Source organism: Drosophila ananassae, chromosome 2R (assembly GCF_017639315.1).
Source record: "Drosophila ananassae strain 14024-0371.13 chromosome 2R, ASM1763931v2, whole genome shotgun sequence".
Classification (NCBI taxonomy): domain Eukaryota; kingdom Metazoa; phylum Arthropoda; class Insecta; order Diptera; family Drosophilidae; genus Drosophila; species Drosophila ananassae.
Genome location: NC_057928.1, coordinates 4470399 through 4487818, shown reverse-complemented (window position 1 = coordinate 4487818; position 17420 = coordinate 4470399). Strand labels below are relative to the sequence as shown.

The window sequence follows — 17420 nt, the reverse complement described above, 5'->3', positions numbered from 1 at the left end:
GTTTTGTATGATTCTTTTATAGTTGATTATATTTGATTCGACTTTAATGTTTTGATTAACAGTTGGCTCAACAAACCAAAAATTGTTAAGTCTTCAATGCAATTCTCACTTTCTGATAAAAATAAATTTAAATATGTGATCTGTTGGGAAGTCAAAACAGTTGAATTGTTGAAGTTGCAGTGCTAATACTTCTCTTTGTGGATATGTTGCGTTCAGCTGTAACTTAAAGCAGATTCTTGAAACTCGATAATATCTATTATTTCTCTATACCGCTTGAACACTTCCTTTTCATTATCTGTTCTATCTTTGATGCATTCGCTATTTGTTAGCAAAATGTGTAAAATAATTGATTTACTTACTTTGGTACTATTGCATTTGCAGTTGCAGTTTTTGTTTGCTTATGTACAGTTAAAGTTCAGTTATAATTAATAAAAAGTGCATATCGCGGTCAGTTTCGGAGCACGCTGATAATAGCATAAATAAAATTTGTTTCTATTGGCTCCGTTAAGTTATTATTTCTATGGTTGCTATTAAATGGTAGTCCCTGTCAAATGTTCATAATAATTTCAAACGCATACTCTCATTAATGAATTGTCAACAACAAAAATTGTATTGCGTTCGACTCAATCTCCAACTCCGAAGTGATTACTCCTTAGGTTATTGAACTTATAGTAAATCATCGTATCTGATAATCTCTGCGCTTAGTCATCTGATTTTCACAAAGGCGAGCACAACATTTAAAAATATTGTTTTTCATTTGCATACTCCACCTAACACTTAGTTGAATATACCTTTATATTTGTTAAGTAAATGTTACTATATTTTCGGCTTTAGTTTGTTTTTTTCGGCTTTTGCTGCGTTTATCTTTTACTATTTTTTTTGTATTTTCTTTTATCGTTTATGTTGCTATGTCGATTTTACGTTTGATTTGCTTCTGTTTCTGGATTTCGGGTTATTTCGGGAATTCTATTACACATTGTTCAAAAAAATGTATTTTTAAGCAACACAATAAAAATCATTTCTTTTGTCTTTATATATAAAGAATTTCTAAGCTTATGGGCACTCTGTTCACAAAGAGTTTACATTTTATCATTTCAATACGTAAGTTAAAATTAATAGGCTTCCGTTTCCGGAAAATATGTAACTATTTCGACTTTATGACATGACCAAAATTAAGTGCTTTAGTCCGTAAATAGTTGTTTTTGTTTAAAGGAAATGTGTGATTTTCGCGTTTATGTAATAATCATTAAATGGCAATCCATTGGGTTGCCTGTACTGTTTCCATTACTTCGGATGACTTCTTCCAATTCTGTTTTATAGGTTACCTCAAATATTTTATGATATATTGTATACATAGAGAGTATGCTTTAAATACTTTAAAAAATATAATACATCATACATATAATAAGAGTTTAGGGCTTTTATAAGTATGCACTATTTGATATTTTTCTTTCTTTTGTTATTCAAATGCTTTTTTTAATTCATTAGTTTTTGAGTGGTTGTGGGTTCTTTAAGAATAAGGGTGACAGAACTTTAGTTTATTATTCAATTAAAGTATTTTGATAGTTTAATTTAATCGTCTTATAATCATTAAATTCTGTACGACCCACAAAAATCAACAAAAAATGTTTTTTTATTGAGCTTTTATTGCCCAAAAATGAAAGAAGTAAATTATTTAAATTTATGTTATGCATTAGTAGATTTTTATCATTTTCATATCAATGCATTTTCATCTACTGATTAAATATTTATTCCTTTCGTTTGGGGATTTTCTTCATTTATTTGTTGCTTGTTGGTTGCTTGGTGGTTGACTTAAAAACTATTATCACTATTGCAGAAAGCGGCTGTACTTTATTACAATGCGTTCGTTTCGAAGGATTATGGCGAGGGAGTTATGAGCTTATAATCAATGCTCTGCCTCCAACCAGTAATCCTTTTGCGTTTCTGCATTGTTATTGTTTGTATGTGTAGTAGGCATTTTTATAAATTTGGGTGGTTGATCTGTGTTTTAGCAATATGTTGAGTCTGAATTGTAGCCGGAAGGGAATCATTTATAATATTTATAATCTTAATATGTATTTTAGCCACGATTATTTTTCATTTAGAATAAATTTCATTAAGAAGAAAGGATTTTTCATTGTTTGGATTTTTGATTTTAATTTTCTGGGTATCGAGAACTCTCATCGAAAATTAGATTTCGAGATAAATTTGTCTTCGTCATGTTTGATTTATTTTCCGATTTTAATGTGCCAAGTTAAAAATGTTTCATTTCCATGCCTATATTTGGTTGTTTGAGTTTCTTTGATGTTCTTTAAAGTTAAATATTTCTTATGAGTACTTATTACGGCTTTTGATACTGCAATTAAAATTTCTGCTATAAAAATTACTTGTATTTGTACTATTGGTTGTTTAAATTGGGCTATTGTTGGTTGTTAGGTATGCTTGTAACTTTATTTTTTTTCTATTTTCTCAGCATGTTTCCGTTTCCGTTTCCGTTTCCTGCGGTATTTTACCATTACCTATGTATGTATATATCCCCATGGATCATCTGTTTCGATTTCTAATTAGTAGCCCCTTTCCTTGCCTAGGCTTCATGTCATTATTCTGGGATAGATTACATTTTTGGTCTTACATGTTCGGTTTTATATATCTTTTTTTTTTTTTGTCGTGGCCGGTGTGCTCTTCCCTATTAGCTACGTGGATTTGATTTTAGCAGCTTTTATACTTTTCTCTTTATTTTTTCGGAACTTATCTTGCTATAAAACTTCCTTAGCAACTCGAAATCAATCGGTTGAAAAACTGATTCAACTTATAATAGAAATATTCAAAAGATAATTTAAAAAATAAAAATGTAATATGAAATATCTTAAAGGATACCCTTATACCACATATTCAGGATATCGCTTAGCTATTCCTCCCAAGGACTAGCTTAACATGAAACAGTCGCAGACAAGATACCTTGAGAATGTAGTATAAGAATGATCCTTTAGGAAAACATATGCAAACTTGTTAATCTGCAAAATGTTTATGGAGCTTGAAAATGTTAATTTTGGTTTAAATGCTAGAATTTGTTGCGCCTAAATTTATGATTTTGTTTTTTGATTAAGTGTATTCTTTTAATTTTGTGTTTATGCCTAAAATTTACAAAAGTTTTACGTTTTGTTCTTAATTTGCTTTTATCACAGCGACATTCAGTCTAATTTTTGCTTTTATTGGAATTATAGCATAATTTGCTATAATTTTCTTGATATAATTCTCATAAAATTTCCTTTTAGTTTTTTGAACTAAAACTACAAATAATTTTGATTTAAAGCCAAAAGGTTCGTGTGTGCGTTCGTCGTTGGTTAATTTGGATTTTCGATTTTGCTTGAAGCCGAAAGAATTCTTAAAATTTCGTCTAAGAAGGCCTAAAAGTTAGCTATAGCTTAGTGATAAGCATTGTGTTACTTATAGCAAATCATGCTGATCATTCCGATCAAATACCATTTGGTCTAATTCCAATAAAAGCCGCCTTATTGGGTGCCATATATAATTTGTTTTGGTTTCCTATATTCCAAAATATTCAATTTAGTTCAAATTCAATTTCCGCGTTCAAATTCAAATTTTGATTTATATTGTTTAATGTGCCTAAAAGATGTTTTAAAATTTTGACTAGCGTTACCGTTAGGTTTCAATAAGTACTTTATATTGCCAAACAATTTTTTTCCAAACTTTTAATAAACCTTTACTGTTTGATTTATATATAATTTTTTTATCCGAAATATTCTATGTACAATTTATTTGTTCCGAAACGTTTTTTTTATATCTGAGCCCCATTGGTATCACAAAATCCTGACGCCTGCCTTAGTCCAAAAAATCGCTATGCATATATGTATGTTTGAATGTATGATGCCAAAAATGATGAGTCAGCCCATGTAATATATTTAATTGGATATGAAAACTTATATTAGGGAATAATCGAAATAAAAATTAGAATAAAAACAAAAGAAAATCATATATAATTTTTTATTGAAAGAATTAAATAAAGACAATTGACAATCTTCAGGCTTCAAACATAGAAAACATCTGAGATATTTTCATTTTAATGAAAACCTAATTATTCACTACATGGCTATGCAAGTATTAAATAATGAGTAGATAATTTTAAAGAAAACAGCTAAACTAAAATTAGTGTGTGCTTTTATTCGCATTTTCTCTCTGCATAGGACATATATGTAAGTAACGTTATCGAGAAAAGCGCAAATGCATACACAATTATATATATTTTAATATTGGGACACACACAAAACGTATGTATGTAAATATTTTGGAAACATAAGCTATAAGAATAATAACAATTATAAATGCTTTGTCGGTACATTGGAAAATTTCATTTAAAAAACTAAATTTGTCGGTAAATCCACACATTGGATGAGAAAAGAGCGTAAGGAGGAGCTCTTCTGTCAATGGATTAAGTCAATTCAAGATCAAGAATCAATATCAAATTTCAATTTGGAAGCATTGGTTAAATTGGTCTATTAACGGTTGACTATTGTTTGATTTTATGGCACTATTAGAGTCACATTCGAATTTATTTATTGCTATATAAACAAGTAGCTTAGCGCTCCTTTTGCCTGCCTGTCTGCGAGCCATTGTGTGGATGTATTATAGGTTAACATATTTCTAATTGCAAATTACAACTAAAAATGAAACACAGATTGGGAAGACAATGAAATAACCCTAGCTCAAAATAATCAGCATTTCGTAATTCTTTATCTTTAAATTGCAATCAAAATTATTTTATTATTAAAAAAAATCACATCATTTTAAATCAAATAAGAAAAATATAATGAGAGTTTGCTAGTCCAGGGTTACCCTATCGGTTTTGCTAACTGCCCGGCTTATGCCAAACAACCTTATTTAACCTACAAAAACTCCAATATTGTAACATATCTGAAGAACAAAACTAAAACTTAGCTGCTGTTATCAAAAAACAAATTGCTCAGCGCAACGTCTGCGGTACCTTATTTCCGACCAGATGCAGTCGTCCTCCCCTAACCATCTAGCTGCTCTATCTATCACTTCACATATTCATACTCCCTAGATCTGAGCTATCCTAACTTTACGCCTAGTCGTATAACTCCTGTCGAATCAAGATTGACGAACAATGCGTGTGTTTTTGTGTGTAGGTGTTTGCATAAGTATAAATATTTGATGTGTGTCTTGTATTCGTGTCCGAATTCTTAAACTAAATTATCAAAAAGGAATCGTATAACGTTGTGTTTTGGCTTTCTCCACTTTCTTCAGTTTTCCACTTTTCCACTTTTTTCTTTTTTGTTTCTCTTAATCGTTGACCATTCGCATTTCATGTTTATGGTTTATATCAAAGGAGTTTAGAGTCCTTTTGAAAAAGACTAGTACTCGTCCTGTTTACGTTTTCGTCCAAGCCGTTTATAATGATGGTTTTCCATAGCCAAAACTGTGTTTTGTGGTAATCAGATTAGAGTTTAGTTTTAAAAACTAGGAGAATTTGTATGTGTCTAATACTAGAGAAACTTATAAAACCTATCAAATATTGTGAATAGTGTGTCCGTTCTTCAATTTGATTTCGTCGTATCTGCTCCAGCTGTTGTCTCTGATAACTAAAGACATTATAGAGAACCAAATATCGAGTGTATATGTGGATGTATAGGTATAGCATGTGACAGAGTGGTAGGTGGTTGGGATGGAACTCCGTTTGCCATTCCAGAATGGGCCGCATGATCCGAATGGGTACTAGGTGGTGGCGGCAGCGTGATGGACAGCGTGACCGTCTGTGGTGCCGTTACTGGCGAGGCGTGAGCGGCGGTAGGCAACGCGGGTGTTGTTGCTTCACCCGCTGCAGTAATATGGTGGGCGGACGATGTAGGCGGAACCGGCACTGGTACCGGCACCGGCAGCGGTGGGGGTGGATGATGGGGCTGCTGCGCCGAAACAGCCGGCTGTTGATGCTGCTGAGGTCCTCCAGTTGCTGAAGTGGTGGGATGTCACTGAGCCACCACAGAGGCCGACGTATTTTGTTGTACCACCACTCCCGGAGCTACCGAGTTTGCCACTGTTACGGTCACTGGCGGCGTAGGTCCCCCATTAGCGTGCGCTACGCTGGGCTGTTGCGCTTGCTGTTGTGTCTGGAAGGGATGCTGGAAAGGTGGCCCATAGCATTGTGGAAAATAAAGCTCGTTCTTCACCACCGATTGTTGGACGACGGCGGCAGCAGCTGCGTTGGCAGCAGCTGCGTTGGCAGCTATGCTCCGCATCGGCAGTATGTTAGCCTTGTTATCCACACTCGAGGAGTTGTTGTTGTTGAGGAATTGTTGGGTGGCTAGGTTCTTTGCATCATTCATTAAATGGTTGGCCACAGATGCAACTTGGGCCACAGTGTTGTTGTTGTTGTTTTGCTGCTGCTGCTGTTGCTGTTGTTGCTGCTGATGTTGCTGCTGCTGATGTTGTTGTTGCTGCTGACGGCGGACCTTGGTGGTATTGGGGTTCATGTGGTTGTCGATGTGTTTGGTCACCTCGTTCTCGGTGGCAAAACGGCGCCGGCAGTTGGGCATCGGACAACAGAAGGGTCGGTCGCCCTGTGTGGGAGTTTATAAAAGAATAATGTTATTATTGAACTTATTGGCGGTACATAACATAAGACTGAGGCTAGGCTACAACTACCTGGTGGGTGCGTGTGTGCTGGTCAAGTATGGCCTTTTGACGGAAGTCCTTGCCGCACTGGCCACACTTATACGGCTTTTCACCGGTGTGGATGCGCAAGTGTTGGTTAAGTATAGTTCGCTGGCGGAAGAAGCGCGGACAGTACATGCAGCCAAATGGTTTCTCATTGGTGTGGATGCGCAGGTGTTGCGTGAGATGCGATTGTTGTCGGAACCGCTTTCCGCACTCCGGGCAAGGATACGGCCGCGATTCAATGTGGATGCAGCCATGTTGCAAAAGGGTCGTCTTTTGCTTAAACTCCTTGTCACAGATGGGGCAGCGAACGTACAGCGGCATGTTGGCAGGCCGTACACCAATGTGCTGTAGCACCTCAGGCAGTATCTTTTGTCCTGTAGCAAATTATGATGGTAACTCTTTAAATTTTTACCGCATGCTGCAACTACTTACCTTTCCCGTCCTTGAAATACGAGGGATAATGCATGCCGCCGCTGCCATCGGGTGTACCCTGTGAATCCTCGTCATGGTACCCACTACCTCCAGCAATGTCCCCCTTGGTGTCGTTGTCCTCGCCCGGAAAGGGAACATCCGAAGGCCACAGTGTGGGGTGCGGCCCGTTCTTGAATATGAGATGGGGAGAGACATCTGTAGGAAGACGTATTGTTCATCATCCAGCATAAGAGGTTCACACATAAAATAAATTAAGAAAGCAAAAGGTAATGTTAGTAGCGCTTAAACTTGGCGCGCAGCCGGGATGCAAATCGTTTAAATAAACTGCCTAGCCTCTTTTACTTATACAGAGACTTCTATATATATCTGCTTGGCTGCTGACTGGCCAAAAAATCGTCAGGTGGAAACGCCTAGAGGTCATCAATTATCCTCTGGTTTTGTTTCCGCCTCAGCGCCAAAGCGAGTCAACAAACCAAACGGAAAATGCCTTAACCTAGGGACAATTTTGATATTCGGCCAAAAATTCGCTCAATTGCATATAATGGTAAATTTTGCAGGGGAAGTAGTTGCCAAGAATTTGCAAACAAGCTGTGTTTCTGGAACATCTAGCTTGTTCCTCATTAGAGTCGTCTCTTGTACTAGCTCTATAGTTCCCTGACACAATCTGAATCTGCATCGGTAAGGAAGAAGTTATCTAAATCTGTCGCTCGCCTTGGTGGGTGCGCACATGCTGATTGAGGATGGCCTTCTGGCGAAAGTGCTTGCCGCACTCGGGGCAGGCGAAGGGCTTCTCACCCGAATGGATGCGTATATGCTGGTTAAGAATGGCGCGCTGCCGGAAGCTGCGCGAACAGTACGGGCAGGTGAAGGGTTTTTCGTTGGCGTGGATTCGTAGGTGTTGCGTCAGGTGCGACTGCTGCCGAAAACGCTTTCCACATTCGGAGCATGGAAAGGGACGTGCGTCTGTATGGATGCGGTCGTGTTGCAGCAAAGTGCTTTTCTGCTTAAAGTCCTTGCCGCAGGTTAGGCACTTGAACAACCGTAAATCACTGTGTGGCTTATTTTTATGCGGACGCCCGGGGCCATTACCCGTCCGCCCTCCAGTAGCCACGCCACTGACAGTTCCAACGCCGGCGCCCGCACCGGTCGCACTCACTCCTCCTCCTCCTCCAGCGTTGGCCGCAGCAGCGCCTTCATTGGCATTGGCATTTGCCGGACCGGCGTTTTGCGGGCCGTTTTGTTGACTCGGCAGTAGCTCAGGCATGGAGTAGGACTCGCTTCCGCCACCGCTTCCCCCGCCACCACCGCCGGCCTGCTCCATTGGCAAGACGCCTTTGTTGAGATAGTGGAGAGGTGGAAATCCGGGAGGTGCCAGCATTCCCCCCTGCGGCGGCGCATGGCGAGATGCGTAATAGTCCGGGGTAGTTTGAAATCCGTTGCCAGGATCCCCTTGAGGGCCACCCCCGTTTTGCTGCACGTGTGGGTTTCCTGTCTCCCCTGCGTTGGGTGCGGCGTGTTGGGGATCATTGTTACTTTGGTTTTGGTTAGGCGCAGAGTTTTGTTGATTAGCAAGCTGTAAAAAAAATGCAAAGGTATTGCACATCAATCTGTAAAAACTGTTTATGGATAGGCTCACCTGGTTCATTGCGTCTTCTTCACCCCCACCATTTCCTCGTTGCTGCACCGATGGGTAAGGGCTTGACGAAGGCGACACTTGTTGCTGGCGACCATCGCCACTGCCATTTTCCCGTGGTTCCTGGCCACCACCGGGCGGACTTTGAGGCTGACCAGCTGCTGCTGCCGCAGCGGCTGCCTGGGCCGCCGCTTGCACTGCGTTTTGCTGCTGTTGTTGCTGTTGCTGCTGCTGCTGAGCAGTCAGGTGCTGTTGCGCCTGCTGCTGGATATTGGGGTACATTTCGCTTCCCCACTGCGCTGGGCTGGCGCCAATTGCTCCTGGGTTCCGCTCGGCGTCCTGCGAGTCTTTGTAAAGAACGTACGGCTGCCCCGTGTCTTGCGTAATGCAGTACATGATCTGGCGTGGTACTTTTAGCCCAGCTGCTATGCAGGCCGCGAAAGAGGCCGAAAAGTTGATGGCCATCCTGTTTGCTAATTAAGGTCTTCTCTGCAGGTTTTGATAGATTTTATTCTTTGTCCAACAATCCACTTTTATGTTGGCTTGTTTTCATAGGCAAAAGCTCTTGCCGCTTTCCTGCTTCGGTATCAATATTTATGTGTTTCGTATTTACTGTTTACGAACGCACATTTTTTTTTGCTTCTTAGCTACAAGGCTTAAATGTTGCCATTGCTAAATTGTTGATCTGCGTATTCAATCTGTTTTTTCAACGCGGTTAATTTTAAAATTCCTTTCTTCTTAAGTGTCTCAATTATTTACGATTTATTAACTGTTTTAAGTTGGCTGCCCTCGAGCTGAGAGAGGGTGCAGAGCCCTTTATTATTTGAAAAAAACTGATTTCGTTTTCCTTGTGGATGATAATTTTCTTCCGGTGAAGCTGTAAGCATTAAACCAAAATACCATTGTAATAAGTGTATTAATCTATATAAACTATCTGATTATTTTGAAAATAGCGAATCATAGTAATTTCAAACCGTATGCAAAACTACTCAAAATGGGGCTGTGCCATTAGCAGAAATGTTTTTTAAATTAAAAACAATGAAGATCAACAGCGTCTTATTGGAGGGAGTGGCGCATAAATGGACACCACATGCCACGCAGACAGGCACCATCCCCTTCATTACCTATCACCCTGCCAACAAAAAAATGAATGTCCACATGTTTCCTCCTTTCTTGTCAGGCCTTGCCAGTTTGACTTGACTCACTTTCCTCCCAGCTTTGTTGCCTTTTGTTTTTTTCAGAGTCTGTTTGGGTTCGGTTTTGGTTTGGTTTTTTCCTTTCCTTCCTTCTCCTCCTACTGCTCCACAGCGGTGACGACGTCATGCCAACTTTTTAATGCGGGATCAAGGTCTCGCAGTAAGCGCGCCTCTCCAGCGGTCCCCACTTCCATTTTCCAATCACCCCACCCAGTCCCTTCAGCCGAAGGAGGCAGTCGCCTTTTTGATATGAATTGATCAACTTGAGATTAGGATCTATCTTTGATAATAAAGTGATTTTGTCAATCTCTCTTTGCGTTACTTTGCCTCGCATTCCGTATCCACAAAGAAGACTAAAAGAATTTAACTGGAGAATCGGCAATCCATCGACAATCGGATATCGCGCGCCGAGAGAGAACGAGAACTAAACTACCTTGAACCCGTGGTGGAACGCGAACAGCGAACGAGTCCGGAACGCATGCAAGACGGAAGCGGCATGGACAGGGACGCGGCAGCTGGCGAGACGTCGACGGAGACGGAGACCCAGACGCGAAGATGCAGTCAGAGTCTCTATCGTGCTAAATGCAGGCGAGGCATTCACTGCCAGCACCGTTGCCGTTGCTATTTGTGAATTATTGCGCTCCATTGGCGGAGCGACAGCATTTGCAATTTATGCGTTCGTTGTCGTTGCACTATCTGTAAACTCGAAGTGTTTGTTTTGTCGGCTGCCATCATATATACATTTGTATGTATGTATGTACACCCCACTGCCCACCCTTTCCGCTCATCGCACTCCGCCCGTACTCCTACTACTGGTGATCAGCTAAATACATATGTATGTAACTAAATCTCTCCATTTTACTTCCCAAATTGGAAACATCTATGAATAAAAAAATAAACATAATAAATTATAAAAAATGCTCAATACTCGTGCAACGCAGTAATAGAAACATTTTCGACCCCTTGAAGAACTCTTGACCCGAATACCATTTTCCAAGTCAACATACATAAATGTGTGTTGGTCTTCTTTACGAAAAAAAAGTCGATCAGCTTTAAAGTTTTTAACCTATTCTATAGTTGAATTATAAATGATCGATGTCCCCACGTCAGTCGCAATAAAGTAGGATTCTGGGGATGATAAAGGGGGCTACTGCTGTCCTAAAATCACGAAATATATGAATGTACATATGTACATTTACATTTACATAAAAATCTATCATTAGTCAGGAAGTCGTACTCCTTTGAGGATTGTACAAGAATAACGACAACAGTACTGGACACGAAATCAAGTTTCAAAGAAGTTTCAAACGGGACTGCTCAAACAGCAGCCTAAAGATACTAAATTTTTGGGTCGGCTGAAATCCGAGTTAAAATGTGTGGCTCCGGCTTTGCGGAAGGAGAAAGTTGTCATTGGTGATCCAGTTTAGCCCCAGTCCCTCCCTAAAGTCAAAATATGTATTAATACATATACGCATACACTGATATATGGATGTACATTAGTAGGAAAAATAAGCTTTTAAAGTGGTCTTTATAGGAGGATATAATGTTACTTGGAATGCTCAAACATGGTATTATTCTATAAATACATCAACAGGAACCTTTTAAAAATTTAAATTAAAGGTCGTTTTTAAAAACTGATTAGGGAGACTTGGGAAACTTAGACTTAGGAAAATTGAAACGCGAATTGGTTTTGTGAATATTGAGTAGAGCCTTCATACACATAAGTACATATTTATGTATCTATCGAATATTCGAGAACTAAGTAATAAATACCGAACTTGGTTCCATGACATGTACGCACTAATTATCAAATATGTAAGTTATTCAAACAATAAATTGGATAAAAACTACCATGAATATGAAGACATTAAAGCTAAGACTATTTTATGGTATTTAGAGTGCACACGCCTGTATTGCGAAAACTGTTTTCGCTTGTTGCTTCATGGGGAAGGCACTCACAATAAAGAAAAGAGCGCCAAAAATTCTAACATCATTTCTGTAGCTATCTTGTCCGACGTACAAATAATATATGTACACATGCAAAAGCTTTGCCGCAGAAAGTGCTGTCTCGGGACGAGGAGCTTAGCTAAGAGAGGCCGAAAGGCAATGAGAGAGCAAAAACTACCGCGAGAACAGATAGAGATATGAGAGATTCGAGTAAATAAAAACAATTTGCGCCACGAAATAAAAAGAAGGCAAAAAGTGACTCACAAAACCGCAAAATCTAAAATGTTCTTTCGACGTATGCTTCTATTTTTTGTTTTTCTAGGTCCCTAGGGTTTCAGAATCCAAAATTTGAAACCTTATTCACGGAAGGACTTTTTAGCACCCTGTTTAGTTAGTGGCTGCTTTTAAAGTTCTATAACTGAACTATTCTATTGAGTCTAGAACCGCATGAAATATGTATATGTATGTATGCATGTACATTTTTTTCTAACTTTTAAACCAATCTTATTAGCTTGAGCGTTTTTAAGTTTACACAAAATATAATTATATAATAGCTACTATACTTTCTACTCAAAAGGTGTACACCTTTTTATTTAAATAAATGCATACTTACAGATGTACATACATGTATGTATGTGTCTTTATTTGGCTGCAAAAATCTTTTGAAACAATCAAATAAATACATATGTATGTATTTATATACATATTATACATATATACATACATAACTGCAAAATTGATCTATCCGCAATTGTTGACTTAATTAAGTATACGTTTTCCCTAAACGGTGGCGAAACTAATCCTTTGAATATTATTATACGGATAAGGCCCAAAAAGACCTTATACATACATATTTATATACTTATGTACATACATGCAGTTATTTGTCTTTTTTTTGTAGAAACAAACAACATTTATCTTATTTTAAAGGTGCCTTGTTTGACGATTTCAAAAAGTTTGGTTTTTATTGAAATGATTTTTTTTTTTATGATTTTCAATAGTTCCATTCTGTACATACTCATGAAATAAGTACTCTCGCTTCCCTACATGCGACATACATAAAAAATGACAATATACATACATACAACAAAAAAATGTAGCCCCACGGAGAGAAAAATCGAAAAGTAAATAAAATTGCAAATGATTTTGGCAAATTATTTGTTGCTATCGCTTTTAGTTTCGCATTCTGCTTTAAGCTTGTCTGCTCATTAGTGCCATTTTATGAGTACCCCCATCAAATTAAAATCGTCCCCTTCTTCGTGTCATCAGTTTTATTCGCCTCAGGTAAATTTTTTGTTTTTTCCAATGAATTTTAAATTTAAAACATTAGTAAGTTTTAGTCATTTCCTTACTAGGAGCCCTGATCTTTTATAGTTTTCGTTTAAGACTATATTTATTCTGATCAATTTAGAAGTCGCATCTGCTGACAACTAAGCTTTTCTTAATCACTAGCATCAAAGCATAAAACATAACATTTCAAAAACTTTATACACATTTCTTAAAAAAATTTCAAATAACCTCTATGGACCAAGCTTTCATAGTTCATAAAAGGACACTTTTTTTTAAATTGTAAGGTAGTTACATTTATAAAAGTAGTACCTGCAGAGTCATAGTTTATATTTTAAACGAATTGATGTCGTTTATAATAAAAAAAAACTAGTCAGATATAATACGAAATATATATGCATATATTTCCAAGAACTTTGTTATTATTAACCACGCCATCCATCACTAAAGATCAACGAAATATGTACAGTTGCGAAAAAAAAAATAGCACCACTACATCACACTTCGATTGGGCTTTAAAAAAAATAGTAATAATGTTACCAATTTATTCAAATAAAATTTTTTTATGTAGAATGATATTCTTACTAAACAAAAAAAGAGTTATAGTTACTCAAATTCTTGTTTTAATATTTTTTTTTAATATTTTACTAAAAAAGATCGCAAAAGAAACGAAAATAAAAATAGCACCACTTTCCATCTCTAAAGAATTCACAAAGAAATGGTAACATTTCAGCGACTTAAAGCACGTGTTTTACAAATTTGTCTTCAATTTAATTATTTCAATTAAAAAAAAAAATTCAAATGGGTCGTGGAAAACACTGCACGGATGAAAAGCGTGACCTGATCAAAAAGTTGATCAAGGATGGAAAATCCTTTCGAGAAGTGGGTCGACTTGTTGGATGTTCAAATAAAATGATAAGGAACGCCATAACCTATAAGAAAAACCAGGAAACACGCGGTAGGAAGCCTTCTATGACCCCTCTAGAGGTCAAAAGGTTGGTTCGCCATAGCAAAAGGGAACCTTTCAAGCCTGCTACAGATCTAAAAAAGGACCTGAATATTGCTGCAACGGATCAAACAGTGCGCACATATCTCAGGCAACATAATCTGAAAGCCTGCAGCCCAAGAAAAGTCCCACTTTTAAATGCCAGGCATATTGCTAACCGTATTAAGTTTGCTAAGGAGCATAAAAATTGGACCCCCCAGCAATGGAGGAATATTTTATGGTCCGATGAGAGCAAGGTGGTCATGTATGGTGGTAAAGGATCCCGATCGTATGTCAGACGTCCGAAGAATTCAGAATACAAGCCCCAGTACACCACAAAGACTATAAAGCATGGAGGATGCTGCGTCATGGTATGGGCGTGCTTTTCATATAATGGAGTAGGTCCTATACACTGGATAAAATCTATAATGGATCAACACGTCTATGTGGATATTTTGCAATCTGTAATGTTACCCTTCGCAGAAGATGATATGCCTCTTATTTGGGTCTTCCAGCAGGATAATGACCCAAAACACACAAGCAAAAAGGCAAAGGAGTGGTTCCTCAACAATGCTGTACAAGTTTTGGAGTGGCCTGCGCAGTCGCCGGATCTAAATCCAATTGAAAATCTGTGGTCCGACGTTAAGAAGGCAGTTGCTGATAGCAAACCAACGACTATCGATTGCCTTTGGGGTGTTATTAAGGAGTCCTGGACTAATATACCCAAAAAACGCTGCCAGGACTTAGTAGATTCAATGCCAAGACGTTGTGGAGCTGTTTTAGCCAACAAAGGATGCGCTACCAAATACTAATCAACGCATATAGATATATTTTTAATATATCAATATTGTTTACTAATGAATCTCTAACGAATTAGTCATTATTAGCATTTAAAATCCATTTTTGAAAAGTGGTGCTATTATTTTTTTCGTTTAATTTTATAGACTTTAATAAATTTTGTTAAATAACTTAAGAACATCTAAAAAACTTATGTTTTTTCGTTAATTTCTATTATCTTGAGGGTCTTCGATTTTGAAAAAAGTATAAATCGATTTCCTAAAGTTAAAAATATGATTATGATGGCAATTGAAAAATTTTGTCTGGTGGTGGTGCTATTTTTTTTTTCACAGCTGTATATGATTTAAAAAAAAATATATAAAATATTTTTTTTATTTTAATAAGAAAAATTTTAATCTAGTTTGTCGAACAGCTAACTGAACAAAATGTGAAGAAAAAATACAAAAACATAATAAATAATTTGCTCGCCTACTTTTATTAAGTTATTTTTATTGATTCTTAGTAATAGAAATTCTAAATTTGTTTTAAATTTACTTGAAAAAAAATGTTAAATTTGTTAAATATTAAACAATAAATTAAATTATAAAAAATACTGAAATTGGAATTTTTATGTTGAATTTAATTATAAACCCTAATTTATTGGTGAAATGTCCTTACTATACTTTGCAGATTACGATTTCGTCGCGAATAATTCTTACCATGAGCAAGAATTGACCCGCCCTAGTGTACACCCATTCATTCTATAATATACAGTATATGTATCTAAAATTAATCTAAAATCCTTAAGTGGACTGAATGGAAATTCTATAAAAACACTGAATACAGGTCATGATGTACCACCAGGTCAAAAAATAGTTAAATAAGCTAAGAAGTTTTCATAGAAAGTAGCAATTGATCGAATAACATTTTTTTAAGTGTAACATAATTTGTATGAGGGCGAGAGAGTGCGAGGTATAAAAGCACTAACCTCAAAATGTTGATTGCGGCAGGCAATGGGCACGACTCGTCGAAGCTTCGAGCCAGGGAGCTATGAGAGGCCGAAATTGCGGATTGCAACGACCCGCAAACACAGGCGCAGTTCACACCCACACAAAGATGCAAGTGGGCACACAGATACCTCCAAAATGAACCGAATTTCGTGGCTGCGACTGCATAGATGTGTACCTCTACCAACGCAGCTGTAGTGGCAGATACACACAGGCACGCCACGGACGGCAATGAGATTTATAGGCGGAATGCACTTTGCAATGTTTCAAAAACGAGAACTGCAGACGATCACAAAATGTTTAGTTTTTATTTCGATTTCCACATAAATTCGAAATGACAAGAAATCTGTTCATTTGGCGGTTATTCATGGCCAAAGCTGTGCCTGTACTCCAGCTTGTGCTTCCTCTTTCTAAGGAAGCGTTGCGTATACGCAGCGTTGTGTGGCACTTTTATTTCAATACAAATTATTTTTCTGACGATTAAACAACACTTTATTCCCAGTTCTCGATTGTTTTTCTGCACATTTGCGTTTTATTTTGGGTTCGCTTTGTTTGGCTGGCAGTCTACATTTTGAATTATTTTTGATGGCTGCACAGGGGTTCTCAGCGCGGTGCTCTCCACACATGTACTTACTGCCGAGTACAGCTTTTTTATTAGATGTCGTCGACGTCGAGCCAAAAATCGAACAAAATGCCAAAAAATAACAAACCGAATCCGAGACCGAACCCGAAATCAAAAACGAGACTCAACTAAACTCTTGGCGATGCCGCCGCCGTCTGTTTTAGTCTTTTCGTTCTCCTCCTCCTCTTTTTCCTTTTTATTCTCTCTCCCTGAATCTGTGCGTGTATATGTAAGTGCGCTACTCGTTGCGCTGTCATGGGAGAGTAGCAAGTGTAGCGAGAGGCCCCTCTCTAAGCTTTTTTAGCCAAAACATTTGCGAATTTTTGTCCATTTTTTGCCGGCGAACGAGCCTGCTTGAGTATTAGTGCGGACCATGTCTTACTCAATCGGCTAGGTGTTAGTGCAGTCGCAGTCTCTCGTAAAGCTCCTGCTCTGTTGTGAATTTTCTAATGTTGGAGCATGAACACTAAGATTGTGCTCGCCGTCGTATTTTGTGTATATTCTTTTTCTTATTTCCTCTATGATCCCGCGGATTTCTGTGCGTTTTGGCCTGAAGCCACGAAGGTCGTCAACCAGCCCCCAACGACGCTACACCTCACTGCTGTGTCCCAACGTGCACCCATCGCCTAATCAGTTCAACCTTTGGACCTGCTGACCCAAACGGTTGAAGCAAATACGATTAGTCGCTTCTACTAAATGCATATTCGGTTGCGATGGAATAGTATAAGAGTTGGAGTTTCGATGCACTAGAACTTGCATTTATTAATTGAATTCTCTTCTTCACGAGATGACCAAAAATTTAGAGGAAGAAGGCCCTGAGTAAAATTTAAAAGTATTT

General features: G+C 37.9%; 1 protein-coding gene across 4 annotated transcripts; it reads right to left on the bottom strand.

Moving 5' to 3' along the window:
* Window positions 1-3991: 3991 nt before the first annotated feature.
* Window positions 3992-16752, bottom strand: LOC116655747 (zinc finger protein 768). Of its 4 annotated transcripts, none has more exons than XM_032453664.2 (6): window positions 15942-16752; window positions 8765-9638; window positions 7840-8701; window positions 7129-7323; window positions 6679-7070; window positions 3992-6596 (listed from the first exon to the last, which is right to left on the bottom strand). In XM_032453664.2, exons 2-6 carry the CDS (start codon window positions 9224-9226, stop codon window positions 6006-6008), a joined length of 2502 nt encoding a protein of 833 aa, XP_032309555.1. In that variant the 5' UTR covers window positions 9227-9638; window positions 15942-16752; the 3' UTR covers window positions 3992-6005. The 4 variants fall into 4 exon arrangements, with proteins under 4 accessions (XP_032309555.1, XP_032309556.1, XP_032309557.1 ...); XM_032453665.2 differs by having other exon boundaries at window positions 6682-7070; XM_032453666.2 differs by having other exon boundaries at window positions 7924-8701.
* Between the last annotated feature and the right edge of the window lie 668 nt (window positions 16753-17420).

What these genes read in the sequence shown, in the direction of transcription:
- LOC116655747 (XM_032453664.2), bottom strand. Translation starts at nt 9,226, where the DNA reads ATGGCCATCAACTTTTCGGCCTCTTTCGCGGCCTGCATAGCAGCTGGG. An exon ending in GCATGTGCGCACCCACCAAG is followed by an intron (nt 7,324 to 7,839) that starts GCGAGCGACAGA and finishes GTCTTCCTACAG; the next exon opens with ATGTCTCTCCCCATCTCATA. An exon ending in ACACACGCACCCACCAGGTA is followed by an intron (nt 6,597 to 6,678) that starts GTTGTAGCCTAG and finishes ACTCCCACACAG; the next exon opens with GGCGACCGACCCTTCTGTTG.